Source organism: Anticarsia gemmatalis, chromosome Z, assembly GCF_050436995.1.
Source record: "Anticarsia gemmatalis isolate Benzon Research Colony breed Stoneville strain chromosome Z, ilAntGemm2 primary, whole genome shotgun sequence".
Taxonomy (NCBI): domain Eukaryota; kingdom Metazoa; phylum Arthropoda; class Insecta; order Lepidoptera; family Erebidae; genus Anticarsia; species Anticarsia gemmatalis.
The window spans coordinates 12,918,181-12,932,932 of record NC_134776.1 but is presented as its reverse complement, the minus strand read 5'-3'; the positions used below and the strand labels follow the sequence as shown (position 1 = coordinate 12,932,932).

Below are 14,752 nucleotides of genomic sequence, written 5' to 3'. Positions count from 1 at the left end.
AAATTTGCGCATGGTAGGTAGGTACAGTAATTAAAATGAATATTTTTTTGTCGTATACATTATACCTAAAGCTGCTTTATAATGTACTCTTTTGATTCAATTGTTATCCTTAAGTATCTAATTATCACATGATCGGCGGGGATGACATAATAAATGATATAGCGGTAGCTGAATGACTTGAATGTGTTCCTATGTATCTGTTACTGTAAAAGCCCGAGCGGTGGTAAATCCTAAGATTTTCCGGTATAACCTAAGATTTACCAACTCTCAATGTGAAAAACAGGTAGGTATTTTGTAAATTAGATCTGTTCAGCGACTTTTGGAGTTAACTGTACCTATCGCAACCTTTAAAATACTTATTTACCGCGCATTCGACTCATTGGTAATATTAATATGTGTACAAGCCAAGACCGTTAAAGACTTTAAAAGACATAAACATATTCGTAACGAGGCAAGTATCAGCTGACCTAACCTTACGTCATCCATTAACTCGACTCTTGACCTATTGGCTCTGATTAAACTAATAGAAGCATGGTAGGTGGGTAGATAGTCTATAGACTATAATCTTTGAATTAGTTTAACAAACAGCCTCTGTGGCACAGTCATACCGACTGTGCTACAAAGGCAGTTTGTTAATCTGACTGTTTCAGACTGCTCATCATGAGTTCTCGAGTTTGATGCCTGAGTTGAAAAAGTACTATTGGTCTTTTCTCATTTATATTACAATATTTTAAATATTTCGTAGTTCGAAGTTTGGTAGCACGCTCGATAAACCTGGGTGGTACAAAGGTGTATGGAATATTATACACCTTTTTAACAAGCGTAATGTTATGTTTGTACGTATGTACTATTGTACTTACCTAAATAGGAAACTTTCTTGTCAGTTCAATTCCCTTTTATTACTCTTTTGATTATTTTTTTTATCCATAAGTATTAAATTATCGCATGATGGGCGGGGGTGACATACATTATTTAGCGGTAGGGGACTTGAATGCGTTCCTTTGTGGGGGCCAGTCTCAACAACTGTCTCAGAGCACTGACATCTAACGACCCTTTGCCTTGATGTAGAACACAGAAGTAGGTTAGTAAAAAGAGCTAATTCAATACCTAAATAAGAAACTTGCTCTTCAGTTCCATTCCAGGTTTATTCCAGAATTTATCAAAAATCATTGAATGCTGTTCAATATTTTTTTTATTTAACAGACTTTTTAAAACAAAAAAACCAAACAGGAGTCGTGGATGTTGGCAATAAAGCTGCCAAATTTAAGTGAGATAAGGCGGGTCATGTTCGGATGCATCCAGGCAGGTGGGCAAGTATCGTCGCACAATGAATGCCTGAAGGTCGACGACGACGTCGAGGCAGGCCGAAGAAACGTTGGCGTGACGATTTGGAAACCTATCTGGAAAGGTGGCAGGAGATGGCTGAGCATAGAGACCGGTGGAGGAGTTTGGGGGAGACCTTTGCCCGACAATTGGACAGTTTAGGTCAACTGCCTCTGTGGCGCGGTCGGTAGTATATGCGGCTGCGTTGCGAGAGGTCCCTGGTTCGAATCCTGGGTCGGGCCAAAAAGTCTTTTCTGAGATTTTCTGTCAAGAATTTCTTAGAGATTGCCCGAAGTTGGGAAGTTGAGGTCGAAGACCTCCGTGCCTCGGAGAGCAAGTAAAGCCGTCGGTCCTGCGCCTGACCTCTCACTGGTCGTGTCGGTTATCCGTCCCACCAAACTATGAGAGTGATGGAATAGAGAGTGTACCTGTGTATTGTGCACACTCTTGGGCACTATAAACAAAGTCCTGCACAGATGGCCTGTTTCAATGAAACTGACCGCCGTAGCCGTATATCGGCTAGGAGGACATTATAAGTAAAAAAAAAAAATATTTTTTCTTTTAACACTTTAATATTTAACGCATGCTTCTTACTGTCGCTTCAGCTCTGGGATGCAGAAGGTACTACTAGGTGCCCCTTTTATTTTTCAGTGGTCGTAAAAATATAATAAACGTAAAATATTTATTTACGACCAGTAAAAAATAATTTTTATTACAGATATTAAGCTAATTCCAATTAATAAGACGCATAAAGTAGTTATTTCAATAGTTTACGAAGAGCAGATTAGATTGATAGGTATTTAAACAATTTTTAGTTTCGTTTTTACGAAAATGGAAAAGGAAGAGGAGGCGATACACTTACATTTTTGCAACCGTATTTGTAAAAAAATATGTTTTTCCTGGCTAATCCTGACCTGTAAGACTTATTTTTAAACTTTACCTAGTAGTACTAGCTTACCACCCGCGGTTTTATCGCGTGAAATTATTTCGAATTATCAAACATCCTCTCTTAGTACTATAACTCTACACTTCCTAAGGAATTTTCATACCAAAGAATCATCAATTTCGGGCCTATTTTGAGAGTGCCGGTCAACCAAAAAGGCATATACTATTATCGATAGAGCTAGCCATTTTAAGCAAAAGTTAACACGGCACAAAACCTGTTAGATCACTTTAAACCGAGTCATACAAGTTTGAAGATTCGTCATTTTGAAACATAATTTTTTTTCATTTCTGAAAGTGTTGTGGATCATAAAATAAGATTGATATTGCTAGAATTAACTATCAAAAGCAATTGTTATAGTAAAGCGATCACTCTGAAGTAAATTTAAGCACACGTATCAACTCGGACAAAAAGACACCGAAATCAGATATATCCGGCAATATCCGCTTGTCAAAAATGCCGTAATGTTGTCTTTCGACTTCGAACAGTTTTAAGACGTTGACTGTGCATTGGGTTTTTCATAATAATATATCAATCCATACTTCCATACTAATATTATAAATGCGAAAGTAACTCTGTCTGTCTGTCTGTCTGCTACTCAATCACGCCTAAACTACTGAACCGATTTGCATGAAATTTGGTATGGAGATATTTTGATACTCGAGAAAGAACATAGGCTACTTTTTATCCCGGGAAAATGACGCATTTCCCGGGAAAATTCAGGTAGCGAACGAAGTCGCGAATAATCAAAATTATAATGACATTGAATTAACAAAATTCCGTTGTCATGGCAACTGTTTTAATGGGGGATGCCTTAGCGCGACTTCGTTATATTATGAGATATAAATAAATTATTTATCCATACTAATATTATAAATGCGAAAGTAACTCTGTCTGTCTGTCTGTCTGCTACTCAATCACGCCTAAACTACTGAACCAATTTGCATGAAATTTGGTATGGAGATATTTTGATACCCGAGAAAGGACATAGCCTACTTTTTACCCCGGGAAAATGACGCATTTCCCGAAAAAAATCAGGTTACGAACGAAGTCTTGAATAATCAACAATATAATGACATTGAATTAACAAAATTCCGTTGTCATGGCAACTGTTTTAATGGCGGATATGCCTTAGCGCGACTTCGTTGTACATATTAAGAGAGATAAATAATTTTGAAAATATTTTTCGTGAAAAAAAAAGCATATTTTGTTGTTAAGGAATAACTAAGCTTTGTATTAGTAAAAAAAAATCGTGAAATAATTCAGTAGTTTTTAAGAAAGCCCCACAAACGTATCATACAAAGTTTTTATAAATTTAAATGCAACATTATATAAAGAGCTGTTGAAAAACTTTGATGAAAGGTCATGGCCCATTTAGTGTGAAAACTATACCTACGGCGTACAGAAATGAAATATGGCGGGTATCAAAGACAAATGATTGTACTTTTCAATGGTAACTGGCGCATTATTGTGGCTGATGGGGATCATAAAATAATAATAATAAAAATTGTAATCTACTGTAATTGAAAACTTATCTTATAACTTGTGGTTTTAGGGAAGAGAAAATAAAATACATGTTTTTTTTTAATGTTTATTCAGCTTCATCAATATCTATTACATTGTCCAAGAAAGCAGCAGGTGTATCAATATTTTCTTGATGTCTGGCCCAGGATAAAAAGTATACTACGCTTGCAATATGGGCACAACTTCCTATAGTGCGGCGGCCGTGAATACATGAACAGTAGTATCCCTCGATACTCTCTCGACCATGTCGTGTTGGATTCACCAAAACATAAGTTTAATATTGTTTACTCCTGACATGTCGAGACTGAATTCTCCCTCTAATTAATATTTTGTTGTCAACTAACATGCGGTGTCTGTACACTTCTAATGTGTACAGACCATTTGGTCGCATGTGCTCGTGGCAGCAAGATCTGGCTAATCTCAAGTGATAACTCCCCAATGTAAACAAAGTCAATTCCTCATATGTTAGTTGAGGGAAATCACCGAACGATGGATCATTACCATCAATAGGCACGAAGGCTACTCTTTGCCTATTCATATTATTTTCTTGCACATATTGTGCCAATTCATTCTCTCTATTTATATTCTCATTTATAATATTTATAAACTGCTCTACGTACACGCTATCTTCGTAAGGACGTCGTGTTGCATTAATTAGTGCAGCAGTAACCCTGAAGTCCGTCATCATATTAGGCAACGCAAGATTAAAATACGTGTGCCGAAATATTTTGAAGTCTTTTTTAAAACGGCCATTTATGGTCTCTACTGGCCATCGGACCAATGTTATCAATCTCGATTTGTTGGCTTCGGCCGTTGATAATTGTTCTCCTCTGGATCTGCTAGGTGGCATGTCTGGATTATAACCACAACCTTCGATTGTTGAAATAGAGTCCCGAAATCCGCGGTCCAATATGAATACATCATTAGACCTTAAAAACCAATGCCAAACTGAGTTTTCTTGCATGATACTGCGCATAATTGTAGCATCTGAGGTTGTGCAGCTAATTATTTCCCAATTTTTAGGGGTCTTCTGAACGATCTCTCCATGGAATATTTTTTTTATTTTTACATATAATGAAAAGTGGGTTATACCTGCATTATTTACCACCATTTTCGTTTATGTACAAAAACATTTTTGAACCGGGTCGGATTATGGGCCATGACCTTTGGTAGACAGATCCTACTAATATTATAAATGCGAAAGTTTGTGAGTATGTATGTATGGATGTTTGTTACTCTTTCACGCATATACTACTCAACAGATTAGGATGAAATCTATACTTCTATACTAATATTATAAAGCTGAAGAGTTTGTTTGTTTGTTTGTCTGTTTGTTTGAACGCTCTAATCTCAGGAACTACTGGTCCGATTTAAAAAAATCTTTCAGTGTTAGATAGAGTCCATTTATCGAGGAAGGTTATAGGCTATATATCATCACGCTACGACCAATAGGAGCAGAGTACCAGTAAAAAATGTTACAAAAATGGCTAAAATTATGACCTATTCTCTTTTATGTGACGCAAGCGAAGTTGCGCGGGTCAGCTAGTAAATAATAATTTTGAGAATATTTTTCGTGAAAAAAAAAGCATATTGTATATCATCACGCTACGACCAATAGGAGCAGAGTAACAGTAAAAAGTGTTACAAAAACGGGGAAAATTCTGACCCATTCTCTCTTATGTGACGCAAGCGAAGTTGCGCGGGTCAGCTAGTAATATTATAATTGCGAAAGTATATTATATTAGTAAGTATATTATTAGTATTGCGTTCGCCACCTGAATTTTCCCGAGAAATGCGTTATTTTCCCGGGGTAAAAAGTAGCCTATGTCCTTTCTCGGGTATCAAAATATCTCCATACCAAATTTCATGCAAATTGGTTTAGTAGTTTAGGCGTGATTGAGTAGCAGACAGACAGACAGACAGACAGACAGACAGACAGAGTTACTTTCGCATTTATAATATTAGTATGGATATAAATAATTTTTAGAATATTTTTCGTGAAAAAAAAAGCATATTTTGTATAATCACGCTACGACCAATAGGATCAGAGTAACAGTAAAAAGTGTTACAAAAAGCTAGTGTTTAATAAGTTTGCTTTTGCCTCTTGAAGTTGTTTATAATAAATAATCGAATAAAGATATTAATTTAAACCTATTTATCTAGATAAAGCTACTCGTCATATTTTTTTATTTACGTACTAAGTGCCCTGGTAGAATCATTTTCAAATGTAAATATGCACGTCAAAAATTCTCCTTTTTCAAATATTGGGGCACTGGTCAAAACTATTGTTATATTATATAAAATTTTGTCTAAAAGTACATAACTGTTCCGCTAATTCCCAAGTTCAATAATAATACTGGATTCTATAGTGATATTTCTCACCAGGTTTGATCGATTCGTCATCTGCTTATATGGACTACTTTGAACAGAAATACAGATTGCAGAGATACCGATGGAGAGAAGTCCCGTGGCAAAAACAAAATATGTCTGAAAGGATATTATTTTCTGCACGGACATTCTATCAGGAAGCGGTATACAGGGTGAAAGAGATGAATCATCAGCGATGGATGTACGAAGAAACCCCCATGTACGAAGAGGGTTACGTAATGGGAGAGATATTAGAAAGGTAATTTTAATAGAATAACACATCGCGTCAAAAATGCGAAACTACGTAATTTTTTGCATAGGTACTAGAACTATATAGGCCGAGATCACGGAATAACTGTGACAAGGGAAAAGGCATGCCATTGAAGATGGCTGTCGCCAAACTCGGCCGATGACTTTTAACGCACACTGAAATATGAAAAGGAATGAACGACTATTCCAGGCTGATTCAGTCTTTAATTTGAATTCAGGTTTTTGTTTTTCCCACAACGAAATTATAGGTGGGTCGAAAATAGCCGGAATTGCTCCGAGAAAAGGATGGTAGGTACGGCCGTGCCACTTTTTTTGCTCGACTTGTGCGGAAGCGTTGCCGTGCCCCCTGATTTTGACAAAGATAATTTTTTTCTTTCTTAAATAACCATCCAAACGTAAGCAAGCTTAAGACGGACCAGATTGCCATACATCGTTTTCCGTTTTATGGAACGGTTTAGGCAGCGCATGCAAATCATTCTATTTTAAGAAGTAAAATATTTCGACTTGCTTGGCAAAGATTATAATTGCTCGACTAATATGCACCATATTAAGATAATTTAGCCTACAGTATTCAGGGATAATGCAGCTACATGTGAGTAAATAATTTCCAAAATCGGTTCAGTAGTTTGTGAGATTAACCCAAACACACAAATTTACAAAATTAACCTCTTTATAATATTAGTAAGTTTAATAAATAGTATAGATGACTCTCTGAAATTATTATTCTTTTAAAAATAACATACAGATACAAAAAGATGGTTGAACACATAGGGTGGGTTGCATATCCTACCAAATTTCAAGATGCTGGAATCACAACATTTTTGAAGAAATTGGAGTTAGTACAACATTTGTATTTCGAGATCTACCACCTAGTGAGAATGATGCACGAGATTTCTCGGAAATACTGGTACAAACCCGAATTTAAACGAATTCTGTTAGGCCGGGACCGAATGCTCGCTATTGATACAAAACCGCAAAAAACTGTAGATACAGCATCACATGGCACGGGTGGTGGTGGTTTTGGAGGAGATTTTGGAGAGGATTACGCGGGTGGCAAAAGCGGCAAAAAGAAAAAGAAAAAAGGAGGTCGCGGGTCGGGTGGTGGTGGTGGTGGTGGTGGAGGAGGCGGTGGTGGTGGTGGCGATGGCGGTGGTGGTGGAGGCGGCTATGGTGGTGGTGGTGGCGGCGGTGGTAGTGGTGGTGGTGGTGGTGGCTATGGTGGCGGTGGTGGTGGCGGCTACGGTGGTGGTGGCGGCGGTGGTGGTGGTGGTGGTGGTGGTGGCGGCTACGGTGGTGGTGGCGGCGGTGGTGGTGGTGGCGGCGGTGGTGGTGGCGGCTACGGTGGTGGCGGCGGCGGTGGTGGTGGCGGCTATGGTGGTGGTGGCGGCGGCGGCGGCGGCGGCGGCGGCGGCGGCGGCGGCGGTGGTGGTCGCGGTCCTGGTGGTGGTGGTGGTGGTGGCGGTGGTCGCGGCCCTGGTGGTGGTGGTGGCGGTGGTGGAGGCGGCGGTGGTGGACCCGGTATGGGCGGTGGAGGACCTGGTATGGGCGGTGGAGGACCTGGTATGGGCGGTGGAGGACCTGGTATGGGTGGTGGCGGAGGTGGTGGTGGTGGTGGAGGTGGCGGCTATGGTGGTGGTGGTGGCGGTGGCGGCGGCTTCGGCGGCGGCGGCGGTGGTGGTGGTGGTGGTGGTGGTGGTGATGGTGGTGGTGGTGGTGATGGTGGCGGTGGCGACGATGATGGCTCGAGCTCTGAGGAAGAGGATACATCGATGGGTGGAGGTGGAGGGGCAGGTCCTGATGAAGTAGACCCTTCAATTATTGAAGCGTATGAAGAAGAAAGACAAAGGTTAAGGCAAGAAAAAAGAAGGAAAAAGAAACTAAAACAACAAAAAAAATTAGAAGCAAGTCAGAATAGTATTGAAGAGAAGTATAAAAAAGCGAAGAATAGACCGACTAAGCCATACAACACTGTATGGCCTTTGGATTACGGTTTTGAAATTGATGATTACTGGATGTATCGTTAAGGTCATAGCCCACTTACACGACTCTGCTACCACCCGACTAATAATATGTCATTCAAATATGGGCTGTAGCTGTAAGTCGTGGCCTTGCGGTATAGTTTATATTGACAACATAAATTAGTAGACAGCTCGGTGTCAGCAAGATTTCGGCCATCAGACTACTCGGTAGGTGACGCCTTGCTGATTACGCGTTGTAAACGAACACCGAGTCGGTGTCCGCGCGCTGACTGCTAGTAGTCGCCGCGGCGAATGCGCTGATCGCGAACTGTGTCTGTGGCGAAAAACGCGACCAGTAGGCGCGTGGACATCTGGCCACCAGCTAGCTGTCGCCGCGCGGGCTGCGAACAGTCGCCCGGTTTTAGGGCGGTGTTGGGTGGCAGCAGTTTTGGAGCAGAGTGAGCAGAGTCGTGTAAGTGAGCTACGACTTTTAGTCACCTAGTGTCCTAAGTAAAAACCAAGAAAGGGGGCGCTACTGTAGTAAATAAACCGCCATGATGAGCCCATATTAAGCCAGTAATTTAAAGTTTTTTCTGCGGAAAAATACCTATTGAGCTCAATTTTGGTATACAACTTAATTATGGTGAAAAATCGACATTGATATCGTGTCGGCTAAAAAGGTCATAACGTCACGAAAATTATTTTCATCAAGACGCCATAATAAAGGTTTTTTTTAATTTTAGCTCACTAGATACTTTTCCACAGGTTGATGTTTAAAGAATCTAAATTAAGTGGATTATAGTTTAATAATTATAAAAACATTTGTGTGAAGATTTATAAATGTTTTACTTGGATTTGCCAATTTTGTGATACATTTTTAACGGTTAGCGAAAAAAGATTTACTGTTTGCGCTAGTTGTGCACTCTGGCACCTGAACGCTTGGAATTTGTAAGAATCCCACGTTTTGATTAGGCAATGAACTCAGCCTGCAAGTTTAAGTAGGAAATAAATATAATTTTAAAATACAGCTACCTTTTTCATTTAGACAGTCAATATGAGGGGGGGGGGATGCACAGCAGTGCGCCTGCGACGTTGAGCAGCATTGAGTTTGATGTTATATTATAAAAATTGGCTCTGGAGCACTACATGTATGCTATCTAAATAATATGAACACCCTGCAGGTGCGGGAAGATAGAATTAATTGTGTGCAACAAATAACAAGGACACCTTAATTAATGTAGAAAAACTCACTACGGGCACAAAACAAAACCCTTTTGTAAAATATTAATTTTGTTATGTGTTGCCTTGATACGATTGTAGTCCAATTACCAATAAATAATAGGTAGTGTTTTTAAAGGTGAAATATATGTTTACACTAAAATCTTTAATAAGCTATTATTTGTCCTTTGAGGTCGACGATTTTAAATGTACGTTTAAAATCGTCGACCTCAAAGGACATTTAGGAACATTGTTTTTTTTTATTCTACCGAAAAAAGTGGTGAGTCGTTTATTATAATGTATTGCTCAGGATAATGAATTGACATCATTAGTTAACCTAATAATAACCTATTTACTATTGACATGGATCTCACCATTTTTTATGGCAGAACGAGTCTTGGATTATTTAAAGCTATATTTAAAACTGCATGTAAATTGATCAGAGCACTTAGGTACCTACCTAACGATTGAGATTCAAGTGTAGGCGGTTTTTGTCCTGCGAAACATTAATTCAGAAATTCATCTTATATGTAATAAGGAGTCCTAGAAGTATGTACTTAGATAAAAATAAAACATTTGGTTCCATCATTATTTATATTACAGTAAACCATAATTTCTTATTTAAACATATTAAACTATAAATCACTTGAAACTAAAGAACACATTATGTTAGAACTATAGTCAGTCATTATACAATTTATCGTCGATCTTATTAAGTATTTCGAAAAAGTAAGTAGCAGGTGACTCCAAGTCATTTTATATTGTCTAGGAGCTATATGATTAGGGCGTTCTGGCTCGCATCTTTGACCGGCATATAAAAACTGAAAACTTTTTGAATATTAATTTATTGTCAGGAATAATAACACGGAATTGTAAGACTGTGATCGTTTTCACATACCTCGCAACATTCCGGATATTATTATTATTATTAAGAAGCTATATAGAAGTGTTTAATAAGTGGGTACATGGCCTTCAAGTAACGAGCAAGAGTCCTTCGCTACTAATTTGGTTAATCCGAAATCCAAATAGGAAAGAGTAGCGCGATTCTCTACTTGACATTTAAAATGTACCTACTGCAAAAATAGTTCTATACGGCGCGCTACAGGCGCCGATCAGACTTTCATACAAATTTCTCAACAGTCGGTTGTCTAGCACTCGATACCGCTAACGTAGAGAATTGCGCTACTGATTGGATTTTCATACATATTTCGCTAGCTTGCCGTTAGTAGCAGGGAATCGCCTCTCTAGTATCTTCAAAAGGGATACCAATTATCAAGAAAAAACGTATAGTTCAGTATGTAATTGGAAATACCTTATATTGGAAAGTATTTATCTACCATAAACTTTGCACAAAATGGTGTTTACAAGTAACATTTCCTATAAATATTAGACCGTGATTTTTTTTTTAAATTCAGATCCAAATCAGTCCGAAATAATTAAACCACCCTAATTTTTTCTCTAATTATAATGTAAGTATTTAGTCTAACAATTAACAACGCGTTGAGACTAAGAAATAACAGAAAACTGCAGATAAATATTGGGGGACTGACTTGTGGTTACACTTGCAGGTTAGTTTCGTGTAACTATCAAGAATTTATAGGCCGTGGCTTCGAAGATGATTCAAATTAACCCCTGCATCGACCTTTACGTATGTAAGTACTGACCAGAAAGAATATGAATAAAATGTTTAATAAAAACTGCTTGATGTAACAAATTATGATAATTTTGTCACATGACTGCTGATTACGTTGAACGGTGTAACTACGAAGAATATATATTTTTTTGATTAACTGGTGCAACCGTGAGTCAGTCCCCGCTTTGTGAAAGTTTAGACATAGTCATCAAGTTATGGCACTGTATTTCATTTTATTAACGGTAGATAGCTCAGTGGCGCCTTGCTGGCCTGGGTCATTAAGAAGTCTTAACTTTAGGATGACTGTTATCCAAAACACATTGGCACGGATCACGGTATGATACCTAAACGCGGCCCATAAAAGGTGATAAAGATTGTAAACATTCTGAGCTCTGTTATACCTAAATTATTTTTGTATTTATCGATTTTTAGTTCATATTTGATTTCAAGAGGCATCGCATGACTTTTGTTACATCTAGGCGGGCGGCAAGCATTCATTGCTGTATAAAACCGACCCTGTCAATTGTAAAAATTAAAAGTTTGTTAACATTCTTTATATCGTTTTATTGGCCTCGCTATACACTAGTGTTATAATGTGCGTTACGTTTGGTGTTCAATACTTCGTAACACAAATTATTTGGTCGCTGTATGCAGTAAAAACTATTTGTTCACTAATTCTACAACACGAAGCTTACATTAACTATATAATTATTACACTAAAATATTTACTTACATAATACCAAACTAAGAAATGCATAATTTCACAAAGTCTCTATTAATATACAATGTGGAAAAATTATAGGCCATGAAGTAAAACTACTGAAAGTATAGAAGATATTAGATACTACTACTTTGAATATAAAGGAAACATACTTTTATTTTTCAAATAAAAATAACGTAAAAGTAGTTAAATTCCCAATTTTGAGCATTTCTCAAAAATCCTTGAAGGCAGATATTTTACTAAAAAAAAATAAAGCATGTTCCTTTTTTATGAATTGAACAAACTTCAATATTCCAAGTAGTTTCCCTCACTGGGGCCACCTATTTTTTCACTATGTAGATAAGTACGTAATTGCAAGACGTTCATAATTATTTAAACTTAGTAAGATAAAATTAGTTAATTCATAATGTTTTGTTCATTCATTACTCGAGGTCAATATAAATTGAAATATTTATATAATAGTTGTCTAATTGCGATTAATACTGCTATACATATTAGAAACAACTCTAAAACTAAAACTTAGGTAAGTAATAAAATTAAAGTAACAAAGCTTTAGTTTTAAGGCAGTGGCCGACAAAGGAAACGAATTAACTAACTAACAATTTATAACGCAGAACATAATAATATCCACAAAAAGACACCTGCTTTCACAGACTGACTGGCGCGGGTAGACATCATTCAATTCCTGTTTTTAGCTAGATTAGTGCATCTTAATTATACATTCACAGTTCAATATTCAAAAAAGAGCCTTCAAGCATACATACTTTTGGATACAGGATGAAAAATAATTTGGATAATTAAAGGGACCACCTTGAATACAATAATGTCGAATTTTAAAGGTAACATGCGTCTAGTAATTTTTATTCAAAAATAAACCGAAGCATTTACTAAAGAATGAAACCTAGAAATTATTTCTAATAAACTACATATACATATTATTATGTCGTAGTTTTCCTACATATTTCAAATTCATTTTCCACCCTATAGAACCAAAAGTATATAATTACCCAAAAATGACGCGTCATCTTTTTCTTTAAACTACTTAATCTTTTTGCTATTTTTTATATTCTGAGTAAAGTGAAGTGTCAATTCGACTTGTAATAAATTGTTAAATATTCTTGGAATCTCTCTACGCCCGTGTTTTAACTATCAACCAAGAACAAACCGAACGGACGGAGGCTGTTTCATGAAGAGTAGATGAACTATGTGTGATATGATATGATACAGAATACGCAATCTTTCTATCAGTACATAAACATTTGTATCCTTTGAATTACATCATACTGTTTAGAAAATATTTTTCTAGCTATGTACTTTCAAACAAATTTTAAATAACAGTAACTATCACTGCGGGTAGTTACAATGGGATAAGAGTCAAGCACAAACTCATGTAAAACAGGTTTGGTCGTAGTTCATTGCGACTACATTTAAGATGATCTCCTGAAAACTTCTTTGATTACCCTAACGTAACTCTAATTTGACCTATTACCTATTTATTATATCATGCGACTTACAAAGTGATATAATATTTAGTAAACACGAGCAATACAATGCATTAGAATTGAGATCACTGAAACTAAATTAAGACTAACTTAATGTGCTTAACCATTCAACTGGAGAGCACCATAGCTTTACTAATTATATGTTAATATAAAGTGCAACGAAAAATATCATATCGATTTTAATGATAAGTATTTCTTCAACATAGTACTTCATCGTTCTAAATACTGTAATTTTCACTAATAATATGTATTATCAAGCCATATACGCTGTTTAAAAGGATTCGCGAATAAATAGATTATATTTTGCTTTGGTTGTCTACTACCTTAAGTAGTATGAGACATTTACCCATTATATAGATATAATAGTCCTAGAAGCAAGGTAAGAAGACATCGTATTTCTTAGAATTTCGGAAAATTGCACTTGTTGTTACGCATGCATAGGTACATTAAGCGGCAAAGCTTCATATTTGAATCTGTTTTGTGTTTTTGGTCAATCTACAATATAAACATATATGTATATTACCATATTAGTAAATTTTTACATGGCTTTTCATGGCATGTTTTTAAAGTGTCAATAGGTAGGTATGCACATATTTTAACAATGGGTTTTTATCAATTTCCAAGCAATGGCTTAACTTTTACATTCCTTTAGAAACAGCGTACAGTAATCTAAACGTTATAGTAATGTGTGCTTATTGACTAAAACCTTTCTTCTAGTGAAGCGCAGGGGCAGGAGGCGTCGTTTCTTCTTTGCACCCAATTGTAGAAGTAGGTTCTTAGCTTCGGCGAGAGTGGCCGCGTCGTTCCCATCCTCCATACCAGATATAAACCCACTCTCTGGTCGAGAGAGGGCTGGTGCATTAGCAGGTAGAAGAGAGAACCATCGGTCTATTTTCGCACTCGAAGACAACTATAATTGTAAGCAACAAATAACATTGGAATGATTAGGAGTAACGCACGCAGTGTACACTTTGATAAAATTATTTGCACAAGTGTTTCAATTTATACATCTCGCTGCTATTTCGTATTGCTACACACCTACGAAAATTCGCAAAGCACGCTCGCTGTGTTTCAGCGCCAGTTTATTTTGTAATCAGATGTTTCTTTAAATAGGCATATCCGTATTAAAACCTAGTGTAATTACATAACTTTTGAATATCAATATTTGGTGGAAGAGCTTAATTGACAAACCAAAAAGTCCTCCCAGTCGCACCGGATGTACCTGGATACCAGTGTTTTACATGGAGCGAATATTCGTTACGTTTGTTTCTTATCACCATTCTATCCGTATAA

The 14,752-nt window shown here is 37.1% G+C and overlaps 2 protein-coding genes and 1 pseudogene across 2 annotated transcripts in view; 1 reads left to right on the top strand and 2 right to left on the bottom strand.

Moving 5' to 3' along the window:
• The first annotated feature begins 2,075 nt into the window (after nucleotides 1-2,075).
• LOC142986134 (uncharacterized) lies at nucleotides 2,076-9,772 on the top strand. Its single transcript, XM_076134415.1, has 3 exons — nucleotides 2,076-2,239; nucleotides 6,176-6,416; nucleotides 7,173-9,772. Exons 1-3 carry the CDS (start codon nucleotides 2,155-2,157, stop codon nucleotides 8,449-8,451), a joined length of 1,605 nt encoding a protein of 534 aa, XP_075990530.1. The 5' UTR covers nucleotides 2,076-2,154; the 3' UTR covers nucleotides 8,452-9,772.
• LOC142986754 (uncharacterized) lies at nucleotides 3,858-4,948 on the bottom strand (annotated as a pseudogene).
• A 132-nt stretch (nucleotides 9,773-9,904) lies between the features above and the next one.
• The window catches only part of LOC142986133 (carboxyl-terminal PDZ ligand of neuronal nitric oxide synthase protein), a 122,861-nt gene continuing 118,013 nt past the window's right edge, over nucleotides 9,905-14,752 (bottom strand). Inside the window, exon 10 of the mRNA XM_076134414.1 lies at nucleotides 9,905-14,369. Within this exon, the coding sequence (XP_075990529.1) occupies nucleotides 14,136-14,369 (234 nt within the window). The 3' untranslated portion in view covers nucleotides 9,905-14,135. The remainder of the gene's footprint in view (nucleotides 14,370-14,752) is intronic.